This window comes from Lucilia cuprina, chromosome 3, assembly GCF_022045245.1.
Source record: "Lucilia cuprina isolate Lc7/37 chromosome 3, ASM2204524v1, whole genome shotgun sequence".
In the NCBI taxonomy this organism is placed as follows: domain Eukaryota; kingdom Metazoa; phylum Arthropoda; class Insecta; order Diptera; family Calliphoridae; genus Lucilia; species Lucilia cuprina.
The window spans coordinates 61,948,127-61,960,197 of NC_060951.1; the positions used below are offsets into that span (position 1 = coordinate 61,948,127).

Genomic DNA, 12,071 nt, shown 5'->3' on the forward strand with positions numbered 1-12,071 from the left:
TCTATAATATATTCTGGATCCTTATTGATATCGGAGTCGATGTTTTTTGAAATCAGTTTTTAGAGTCTTATTAGTCTGTAAGACATGCTTTTGGGAAAATCGCTGTTTAAAATCAGCAAAATCGGTCCATAAATAACGGAGATATGAGCAAAAATCCGAGACAACCTCTGAAAATTTCATCAAAAATTTAGATTTTTTTATGCATGAGAGCAGCAGAGTAAGAGTAGCAGAGCGAGAGCAGCACTGGTGTGTTGTTATTGGGTAGAAACATGAAATTAAGTGTATGGAGCCTGGCTTTAGTTAGAAGCCATTAAAGGGATTTGGTACTTTTTCGTTTTTCAAATGGTACTGTTTGAAGTTTCTGTAATATTAAACCTAGAAACATGAAGTTATGTACGTAAAGTCGGATTTAGGTGAGAACCTTTAAAACATGAAATTTTTTGTACTTTTTTGTTTTTCCAAGGGTACACTTTTTCCATAATTTTGAACCCAGAAATATTAAAATATATATATTTTTTCGTTTTTCGAAAGGTTTTTGAATTTTCTATAATATTGAACCTAGAAACACATAAAAGATACTTTAAGGTACTTTTTCGTTTTTCAAAAGGTACTTTTTTGAATATTCCATAATATTGAATTTAAAAACATGAAATTAAGAATGTTAAGGCCAAAGTGTAAGTAAAAAGTGAAGGGTATATAAAATTCGGCTGTGCCTTAGAACTCTTACTTGTTTTTTTACAAAAAAATCACTTTTCAACAAAAATTCGATTTAAAGTTTTTTTTCCTATATTAATATTGACAACACTTGTTTACTAACTTAAAAAGCTTTTCACTCTGTCTCGCTATCTGTATCTCACAAATTAACTTTTTGAGCACTTTTTATCATGGTATCCAATATTTAGAGAGTCATAACAGATCGGGTATTTATAAAGATTTCGATACTTTTTTTACTATTTTCTTTTGTTATATTCTTTATCTTTTAGTTTCCATTCTTTTATTGTTTTCTTTGCAATTTTTGTGTTTTGTTTACATTTTATTTTTGCTTTTGTGATTTTTTTTACTTTGCTGTTGTTATTGTTGTGTTTTGTGGAGACTTTGGTACTTTAAACTTGTAAAATTTTTTGGGGTCCAATGTTTAAAATGCGTATTTTACTAGTGAGAGTACAAAAATTTGGAAAGTATGTAACTGCTATTATTGCGGTTTTATCTTTATTTGTTTTTGTTGTTGTTGTTATTTGGGTGCTGTTGTGTTAAAAAGGGCTTGTTGTGTGTGTGTGTTTTTAAACATGTTTTTTGTGTTGGGTTTTATTATAGTTCATTGAATTAAAGAAAAAAAAAAACAATAAAAACTCTGTATGAATGGATACGATATCTCGTATGAATGGGGAAATGTGAAAATGTTTTATTTGTGTGAATGTGTAAATTGTTAATTAATGTTAATTTAATTATAATGCGATCCAAAATTGTAATAAACGTATGCGTATGCTAATGTTTATATTGTCTGACAGTCACTTATTTAGTCGGACATGTGAATTAGGGTCAATAGGTAATAGTTTTTGGGTGTATTTTTTTGAAAAGTTAATCTTTAGTTTTGTATTATGGGAAATGTTTAAATACAAAAAATGTTTATTATTTTTTAAAGATAACATCATTTTATGTATTTAAGTAACGGCTTGTTAAGATATTTAACAAAGATTATGGATTAAGCTCTCTCTCTCTCTCTTGTTATACTGTACCTGTTTAAACCGTTATTTTACATGTTATGATTACTTTAAAAGATTTTACAATTGATTAGTTGGAAGGTCTTGTCTATAGTCTTATGTATGAATATTCTATAGTGTATGAATATTTATGTCCAGGGTTATGCTCCTTGACCTTTTATTGTCTTCCTTGCTGTATTTTGACTTTCGGAATCTGTACTGGCGATCGGAAAGGCTACCACTTTTTTCAACAACTGGTAGGAAACGTTTATACATAACATTCTCTAGGATTTTCACATAGAATTATGTAGACATATAAGTCTGTATGTTGATGAATTGCGTAGTTTTTTGTTATGTTTCGAAATGAGTACCAAAGTCTGTTTCTTGCACCTGTCAGGGAAGGTACATTCTTCCACACAAGGTACTTTCTTAGCTTAACCTTCTTCGTCTAAATTGACAGATGTCCTTCCTTTTTAGATCCGGTGTGCGATATTTTTCGGGTTTTGCCTTTCCTCTGGTTGTAGAAAATTATGGTCTGGTGGTCGTTGTGTGTACATAGTTCGCTGACATTATATACTAATGTAAGGTCCATTTTGAACACAGCCCGCTTGTTTCCCCTGTTTGCTAAGGTAAATCATCGCTGATAAATGTTTCCAATAAGATGCAACCTACGTTGTCCTACTTCCGCATTCAATAAATTTCTTGTTGTGGACTTCTGCTAGGAAGGGGAGTAGCAGCTGGCTACATCATAGTATATAGTAATCATCATAGTCTAGCCTATAGTCTGGTCTATAGTCTAGTCTATAGTGTAGTCTAATGTATAGTCTAGTCTATAGTCTAATCTATAGTCTAGTCTATAGTCTAGTCTATAGTCTAGTCTATAGTCTAGTCTATAGTCTAGTCTATAGTCTAGTCTATAGTCTAGTCTATAGTCTAGTCTATAGTCTAGTCTATAGTCTAGTCTATAGTCTAGTCTATAGTCTAGTCTATAGTCTAGTCTATAGTCTAGTCTATAGTCTAGTCTATAGTCTAGTCTATAGTCTAGTCTATAGTCTAGTCTACAGTCTAGCCTATGGTCTATAGGTCGATTACATTTTTGCAATAGATTTTGGTAATAAAATAATAAAATGAGGATTGATTGCCCGACCAACAATATACAATAGGTCCTAAACATAAAAATCGGAGCAAATAATCACTTCTTATAATAATTTTTGGATGAAAGCATTATTTTCACTGAAAAGCTTTCACGTATGCTTTACATTTTAGTAATGTATTTACATTTAAAGAAAGCCCAGCTTTAATTATATAAGCACAACTGTTTTCAAAGCAGTTTTTAATCATTATCTAGTAGCAACTGTTTTCTCAAAAACCGCTTGAAATTCTAAACCGTTTGTATAAGAACCCAGTGAACCAAAAAATAAACAAACAAATGCATTTGCACTCTTTTTAAATTTCTTCGAGAATAATTTCGTTTTATTTAGAATTCTTTTTGATTTATCTTACTGTTCTTTTTTTTAGTTTTTTTTTTTATATTTTTACATTTTATAACCACAAATCTCAGATTACACTATAAATACATGACTATTTAAGAGTTTTATATATATATATAAAAAAAAACAAATTAAAAGCTTTAAACTTTGCTTAACAAAATATAATTATTTGTATAAAACCATAAAGTTAAAGAATGAACATCAAAAGTTTTTGTGAATGAGAATGAATGTATGAATCTATTTTCTCAAAATACAATAGATTTAAAATAATTAGATGAAGTTTGCAGTTTTTTTTGTAATATAAATTTTTTAATTAAATTAACTTAAAACTATTAAATTATGGTTTTATGGTATATTTAATTATGGTATAAAAAAAGAAACAAAAACAATTGCTTATATTTAAAATGAATTCTAATTTTTAGAAAAATGCTTTAAATTAGGTTTTTTTTGCAGTTTTAATATCATGATATCAAAAGCTATTTACACTTAATGCTAAAATGGGTTTTTTTTTTCATAAAAACAAATTACATAAAATTTTATAAAAAAATACGTTTAATTTTTTTTGTTTTGTTAATAACAAATATAGGAAGAAGCTTATTTAAAACATTTAAAACTACAAAAACTAAAATGACTAAATTTATAAAGACTAATTTTAAATACAAATAGAATATAATTATTAAATCAAATGTTAAATACAAATTTCAAAATTTTCGTTTAATTATTTTATTATTTAATCACAAGCCTGTTTTATTTTTGTTGTTTTCACTTAATTTTGTTTAAAAAAAAGTGACTGACTGCTGACCCCTTATTCCAACGACTGGCCAAAAAAAAAAAAACATTGGAATATTTTTGACATCCGCAAGATCTTGGTTCTTAACTTAAGAATCGACATATTCTATAACATCATCGATCTGCACAGTTTCATTACTGCCACCCGAATGATTTGAACCCGAATCGGCTGGCATTCTGGGTGGCAAGGCGGTGGCTCCTCTCATATCCATTTCAATATTGTCTGTTGAAGTTGCTGCTGCTGTCGCTGCATTTAAATTGAGATTTTTATTCAGTAACTGTTTGTGCCGTTTGTCGGGAGCTGTGTATGTGGGTGGTGTTACTAAATGTAGATTGCGTGGTTTTGCTATGGGATTAAAGTTAGTTTTATCCTGTAAATCTTGGGCTATTTTGCGTACATTCGAGAGTGTGCCCGCCGATGCTGCTGAAGGGGATGAGGATGATGATGATGGTGTATTTGTGTGATGTTGTGCTAAAACATCTGGTAGTTGATGTCGTTGTTGTGCTTGATTACGCATGTGTGTGGCATATTGTAGGGGCCGATAGGGACTTTGGTAAGTTCGTCCTATAGAACCAGTTACGGCATAGGGTGTAGTAGTTAGATTTGTTTCTGGAATGGGAGTTAGAAATAGTTTAGTAAAAGCTTTTAAGCAAGAGCATGTTTTAAAGATGTTTAAGGTTTTTCAACTAAAAGCTTTTCAACTATTAAATAAATTTAACCTTTAATACACCTAACCTCAACAAAAAGTTTATGCATAGAAAGCTTTGACTTTAGATTTATATTTAAAAAAGCTTAAAATCTAAATACTACTGTCACACAAGCTTTGAAAGAAAAAACTTGCATAAGTCTATTAAATAAAGATTTTTAGCTTGGTTTTTGTTTAAAAAAACTTAAAGTTGACACACAAGCTTTTTATATTATAAAGCTTTAATAAGAAAATAAAAGATTTGCATATGTCAAAAAATATTACTGCTTTCGCTACTTAAAAGCTTTTTTCAAACTAGGAAAGAGAGCTTTTTCAATTTTTAACTATTTTTTGTGTAATACAAATATTTTGAAAAATTGTAAAACAAAACCTGTTATATTTTTTATGAAAAGCTTAATTAAAAAAATATATCTAAAAGATTTATATTTTGTAATTTTGAAAAGCTTTTGAAAAGCACAAAAATATTTTAAAAATGTTTTTGTTAAGCTGGTACTACGATAAAGTTAGCAGGTAGATTTATATTTTAAAAATAAACGTTTTAAACTACTTTTACCGAAAAGCATTAAAGTTCATTAATGCAAAAACTTTTACTTATGGTAATAGCCACAGAAAAGCTTTTTTATTAAAATTTGTTGTAATAATACTTTTGCTACTGAAAATTTAAAAGCTTTTTTAAAACAAAAAACTTTTTACTCTATTTTAACTATTTTAAGAGAATCTATTTTTACAAATCTACATAATTCTCAGAAAGCTCTATAATTAATAACTATTATTAAAACAGAACTAAACTTACTTGTGCTTTTACATTTTTGGGTTATTTTAAAGTGTGCTGTTGTGTTTTAGGAGTTATTGGACAGGAATAGGGAAGTTGGGAACTTGTTTGAAAACTTGTCGGATATTGTCCTCTTAAATTTACTAAAGAATTACCTCTTTCATTAATCGGTTCAGTATAGAGATCCATTGAAGTTAAATGACCATCGGCCGGCGAAGCATATTCATTGGGCAGCAAAGGCTGTTGAGCGCAACTAGGTTCGGCATAAATATGCTCGGGAGCCGATCCAGCAGCGCCCGCTGAACCTTCCATTTGCGAAAATGTCGATGTATAAAAACCCTCATCCATGCCACCTAAACTGGGTTCAGAATAAATGGGTGTCTGATCGGCTGGTGGGGCTGAAGGCAGCGGACACTGTAAATGTTCAGTGAGTACACGATTAAAGGCCATAAAATCGGCTCCAGGATTTTTGACCTTATTCAAGAGATTTACTATTTGGCTGATAGTCTTGACACATTTTTCCTCGCTAAGATCTTGTATGTAAAGAATTTGGACACGTTTATTAATTTTATCAGAGATTTCGGGATATTTCTTTTGTATCAATTGCGAAGTCTGATCTATAACACAGCGTTCTTGAGGTGAGAATTCATGGACATGATTGCGACCTCCTGAGGTTTCAGGGCGTTGTAGCTGTGTTCCCTTGCGGCGAAAGTGGCAAATTAAAAATATCACCACTGCTAAAATAAGTATAAGCAGCAGAATAGTGCCCACCAAAATCATAATCAATTGTGGCAAATGTTGATTTTTTCTTTCCAATTCCTCGGCTGTATAGAAACGTCCTTCAATTTTTTTCAAATTCTTATTAGGTCCACAATCGAGCACCGTTTTCGTCTCATCACACACTTCATTTAAATAACGCATGAAATTAAAAGTGGTGGCATTAAAACAATTGCCCAACTTATCATCGATGGTACAATAGATTTCAGTGCGTAAATCTTTGTCTGTTAACTTCTCCACCCATTTGAGATCGCAGCGGCAGGGCAGATTAACCGATACCTCACGTATTTTACAATACGGTTTTGTAAAGTTTAACGAACCATCTTGGGGATCGGTCAACGAATTACCCTCAAAGCTACACGAAGTCGTATTCTGTTCATTGTCCAGACGCATGCGACCAAAGACACCAAACTGATTACGTTCCACAACAAATTTGGACCATTTTTCAACATGTAACCAATTGTTGCCCAGGTGTTTGACTTCATTGCCCGTTATGGTGACATAGGCGGATATCACGTGTATGGCATTGTCGGAAATGGTGTCGATTCTGTGTGTTGTGTGTGTGCGTGGAAATAAATGAAATGATTGGATACAAAAATAAACACAAAAATTAAATATTTTAATGACTGCTAAATGTTTAAACAAATTACATAAATATTATTGAATTTTATTGTATAAACAAAAACTGCGAATGGGAGACAGGGAGAGTAGGAAACACTAATGTGTGTTGTGTTATGAAGTCATTTACAGAAAAAAAGTATAATTTGGGAATTTTTGCAAAAAAAAAAAAAAAACAAAAAATTAATTTCAATAGTCAATAAATTTCAAGGAGACTATAAAACGTGTAGTTTAATTGTAGATGTAGACAGACAGTTCATTGTCAATAAGATATCTATTTTCCTCTTCGTTTTTGAGAGATAATTAGGAGAAGAATTCAACATACTTAGTTTATTCATGGGGGTTATTAATTATTCTTTGTCGAAAAATTGCCAAGTTAATTTCAATTTTAGATTCAAAGTTTAAACTTCGAACATTTAATATTAAAAAAAAGTTCAGTTCTAGTTCAGTTCTGGTTCAGTTCTAGTTTAGTTCTTGTTCAGTTCTAGTTCAGTTCTAGTTCAGTTCTAGTTCAGTTCTAGTTCAGTTCTAGTTCAGTTCTAGTTCAGTTCTAGTTCAGTTCTAGTTCAGTTCTAGTTCAGTTCTAGTTCAGTTCTAGTTCAGTTCTAGTTCAGTTCTAGTTCAGTTCTAATTCAGTTCTAGTATAGTTTTAGTTCAGTTCTAGTTCTAGTTCTGTTCTAGTTCTGTTCTAGTTCTGCTCTAGTTCTGTTCTAGTTCTGTTCTAGTTCTGTTCTAGTTCTGTTCTAGTTCTGTTCTAGTTCTGTTCTAGTTCTGTTCTGTTCTAGTTCTGTTCTAGTTCTGTTCTAGTTCTGTTCTAGTTCTGTTCTAGTTCTGTTCTAGTTCTGTTCTAGTTCTGTTCTGTTCTGTTCTTGTTCTGTTCTAGTTCTGTTCTAGTTCTGTTCTAGTTCTGTTCTAGTTCTGTTCTAGTACTGTTCTAGTTCTGTTCTAGTTCTGTTCTAGTTCTGCTCTAGTTCTGCTCTAGTTCTGTTCTAGTTCTGTTCTAGTTCTGTTCTAGTTCTGTTCTAGTTCTGTTCTAGTTCTGTTTTAGTTCTGTTCTAGTTCTGTTCTAGTTCTGTTCTAGTTCTGTTCTAGTTCTGTTCTAGTTCTGTTCTAGTTCTGTTCTAGTTCTGTTCTAGTTCTGTTCTAGTTCTGGTCTAGTTCTGTTCTAGTTATGTTCAAGTTCAGTTTTATTTCTGTTTATTTTACTTCTAATTAATAACAAAATTAGTTCTAGTTTTCTCTCTTACATCTCTTTCAAATAAATATTTAACATTTTCCCTATTCAATTTATATTATTAATTCTTTAATGAGAATTAATTCAACAGTATATTTGAAAAGAATAATTGAATGCTAAATCGATTACTTCAACCCCTAAACAAAATTACTTACGAGAAAGTTAGAAATTTCGAAATCTCAAGAGTGTTTAAATCGATTTAAGAGTCATTGTGAGAGATCATTTTGTTATCAGTCTTACTGCTTCACTTTTAAATGAAGAGATTGTGTTTCAATAAGAATTTTTAAATCGATTTACATTTTGTTATGAGAATTATTTTAATTGTTCTTCCTCTATTAAGACTTTGATTTCTTACAATACTGTTTTCTGTTTGCAATATTTTGCTTTTAATATTTATTACACTTAATTTCCTCGTAAATTGAATTAATTTTTGTTAAATATTTGTTTACTTTGTTTTATTGTTTATAGTAAAAATTTACCTCAAGGTTAAAGTAATTAAAGTAAACAATTTTTACAACACCCACCGAAATGCGAACTAAATGTTCGCATTTGTTCTCACTCGCTTATTTTATAGCATAAACAATTATTTAATAATTTAATAATAATGAAAGAAGCAACAAAAAAAAACTCACTTGTTATTTGCAATTTTAAGCTCATTTATGCCACTACCAAAAATGGCATCACTTTCGATTAAACCAATACTGGCGCCGGTTATAGATACTTGTTGGCTAAAGAACTATAATAATATAATTAAACGAAAAAAGTAATAATTACAAAATTGTAAATTAAAAATACTTTTTCATTGTTTAACAACTAACCTTCTCGGTAATGGCTCTCGATTTAATGGCATCAATGCGACATGACTCGAATGTCAATAACTTAATATCGTAAACATCAAATGCACCCGGATTGATGGTGCCAATAGTGCAATTAATAAATTTTATTTCCTGCATAGAAGCTTCAAATCTAAAAATATTGTCGATATTGGAGGATTCGATATGGAGCTAAAATGTTGAGTTAATATTAATATTGTGAAAGAAAAAAATGTGAATCTAATTATAAATTACCCTTGCTTGTGCCGATTTAAAGGCCTTTTCATTAATGCGCAAATCCTTAATACCCACAAATTGTCCTCTTATATTGGTCTTCTCAAAGGCATTCTCCAATAATAAAACATCATTGCTATTGGTTATAATAATTTTATAACTGGCTGCAATTGTTTTAAAAAATAATAAAAAATAATAATTTAAATATTTTATTAAAATGTTAAAATGTTTACCTGTTCCTTTTTGCTGGAATGCTTTATTCCTTATGACTATGGCAAATACATTGGTAAAACCTATTTCCGGATAGGGTCCATTATTTTCACTAAATGCATTACTATTGATTTCCACCTGTTCACCCTCTTTCATATTGCCCTCAACGATAAAACGATTAATGGTATTGTTGTTGAGAAAACCATCGTTAAGTTGAAATTGAGTTCTCGCCGCCAGTTTTATGATTATGGCTCTGGCATTTTGTGGAACTTTATAGGATTTATCAAAAATGGGACTTAGCTGAAAAGAAAGAAGGATAAGAAATCAATTTAATTATATTATGAAAAATAATTAAAAATTTACTAAAATAATATATAAAATACACACAGAACTAAACCAATTGTTCAATTCTTTACTTCTGGATAAGCTCTACTTTAGTTAGAGATCGGTTCTAGTTCATAGTTTCGTTGTAGTTCATAGTTCCGTTGTAGTTCATAGTTCTAGTTCAGTCCTAGATTAGTTCTAGTTCAGTTTTAGTTCAGTTCTAGTTCATTTCTAGTTCAGTTCTAGTTCAGTTCTAGTTCAGTTCTAGTTCAGTTCTAGTTCAGTTCTAGTTCAGTTCTAGTTCAGTTCTAGTTCAGTTCTAGTTCAGTTCTAGTTCAGTTCTAGTTCAGTTCTAGTTCAGTTCTAGTTCAGTTCTAGTTCAGTTCTAGTTCAGTTCTAGTTCACTTCTAGTTCAGTTCTAGTTCAGTTCTATTTCAGTTTAGTTGTAGTAAACTAAATTAGTTTGAAATGCGGCATTCTTGAGACTTATCAAAGAAACGTCTAGATAAAAGAATTTATTATAAAAAATACACTGAATCATTCTACTAAATTGGTAATAGGTTTTTATACGAAAATCCGGTTTAAAATTATTTCAAAACTGTTTAAACTCTCAAAATCTAAAAATAAAACACTTTCGCACTAAAATTACAGAACCAGTCTTTTACGTTATTAAATTTTTAAGTCACGCAGTACTAAAATTATTAACACATTTTTTCCAAAAAAAAGTAAATTTGGTTGTCTTTCTATTTTTTTGCTTTTGTTTCACAATAAATAAAAACAAAAATTTTTTAGTCATAGTCAACACCCCACCTTTCAGCTATATTTGTATAAGACACAGTCAGCACACACATGTATCGAACGAGCCGGCCACAACAAAATCAATAAGGTGTTTTTGTTAAATTATAAACAAATCAAATAGACAACAAACAAAATAACCAAAAACAACATATATAGACAGACAACTGACGATGACAGCGGCGAAGAAAAAAATTAACATACACGATCGACTGGTTAATGAAATAGAGCTCTTTTTTTTGCTGTTCAAAATCAACAACAACAAAAACATTAAGCAATTTCGTCAAGTTTATACAAATAGAATGATTTTTGTTAAATTTAAAACAAAAGATCATAAAATATAAACATAGTAAGGAACCCCACAACCAAGGGGGACCACAGACCACAAGCAGCAGAAAAAGAGCCTTCATTCTATAAACAAATTCCCATAAAACGCAAAAAAGTAGCAAGAGCGAATACTATAAAAAATGGCCCATAAATTAATGTCTGAATATTTGTAAATAAATTAAGCATATTGGAAAATTGTTAAAAAAAACTATTTCATGCCAACAGAGAATAGCTAGAAGGACATGATCACTTTTTTCTAGAACTACTCTTTGTGCTTTGGAATTTATTTTTTACATTAACAAATATTTTTCCACATTTTTCCAATTTGCACATTTAAAAGAAAAAACTAAAAATAATCTACATTTCATTGGGTGTTTTCGTTTAAAATGTAAAACAATTTTTTCTACTCTTTTAAAAAGTGACATTTTTCTCTTATGTTTTTAGTTTTAAAATTCTTTTATTGGGCGTCTTCTTTAGTTTTTAGATCAAAAATGTTGTCAAGAAACGAAACTTTAAAATTCAAATCGAAGTACCATTTTAAATGTTTTAAACGTTTTTAAAAACATATTAAGTTCTGCTTTAAGAGTTTCCTTCAGGATTTTGCAACACCAACTCTATAAAGTCATTTTGTTTCTATTATTAATTAATTTAAAAGCGCTTTAAATTTGAAGTATCACTTTTTTAAATTTTTAACAAACCATGACTTTTAAGAAAGCAAATAAATTCAGAGTTTCGCTTCTATCTTACATTACTCTATAGCTTCTGTATAAATATTTCATTCATTGTCTTTTTGTTTTGTTGCTGTAAAATAAAATCAAGTGTTTGAATTTTTATTTAAATTTCAATACTAGGAATATTAAGTACGTGAGTATATACTACTCGCCTTATAATCTTTTTCTTACCCCCAGAGAACAAACTGACAAATAATCAGAAAGACATTCAGACAATAACGAACACAATATTGATGACAAACCTAAATGTATCGAAGAAGATTACATACGATCAGGCGACAAAGAATGAAAAAATATTGAGTTTCTATATTTCAGATATAATCAATACGAGCAAACGGAATATCGTCAGATATGATAAAGAAAATGTTCTATATTTTTTATTTAATCAAATAAATAATTTATTAAATTTGTATGAAAGATGTTGTTAGATTATGGATTAAAAGTGAACTAGAACTGAACTAGAACTGAACTAGAACTAAACTAGAACTAAACTAGAACTAAACTAGAACTAAACTAGAACTGAACTAGAACTGAACTAGAACTGAACTAGA

The 12,071-nt window shown here is 29.9% G+C and overlaps 2 protein-coding genes across 3 annotated transcripts in view; one reads left to right on the plus strand and one right to left on the minus strand.

Annotated features, from left to right (window-relative positions):
• Nucleotides 1–12,071, plus strand: part of LOC111675316 (E3 ubiquitin-protein ligase highwire) — a 73,909-nt gene that overhangs the window by 31,237 nt on the left and 30,601 nt on the right. The gene's annotated exons all lie outside the window — the stretch shown is intronic.
• LOC111675317 overlaps nt 3,883–12,071 on the minus strand; it is an 18,531-nt gene continuing 10,342 nt past the window's right edge. The window contains exons 2-7 of one of the 2 annotated variants that reach the window (XM_046946170.1): nt 9,367–9,643; nt 9,155–9,297; nt 8,906–9,091; nt 8,720–8,823; nt 5,614–6,782; nt 3,883–4,226 (exon numbers count right to left, since the gene is read on the minus strand). In XM_046946170.1, coding sequence (XP_046802126.1) covers nt 4,069–4,226; nt 5,614–6,782; nt 8,720–8,823; nt 8,906–9,091; nt 9,155–9,297; nt 9,367–9,643 — 2,037 coding nt within the window. In that variant the 3' untranslated portion in view covers nt 3,883–4,068. Of the gene's footprint in view, nt 4,590–5,613; nt 6,783–8,719; nt 8,824–8,905; nt 9,092–9,154; nt 9,298–9,366; nt 9,644–12,071 lie in introns of both variants that reach the window. The other variant, XM_023436047.2, reaches the window with a different exon arrangement.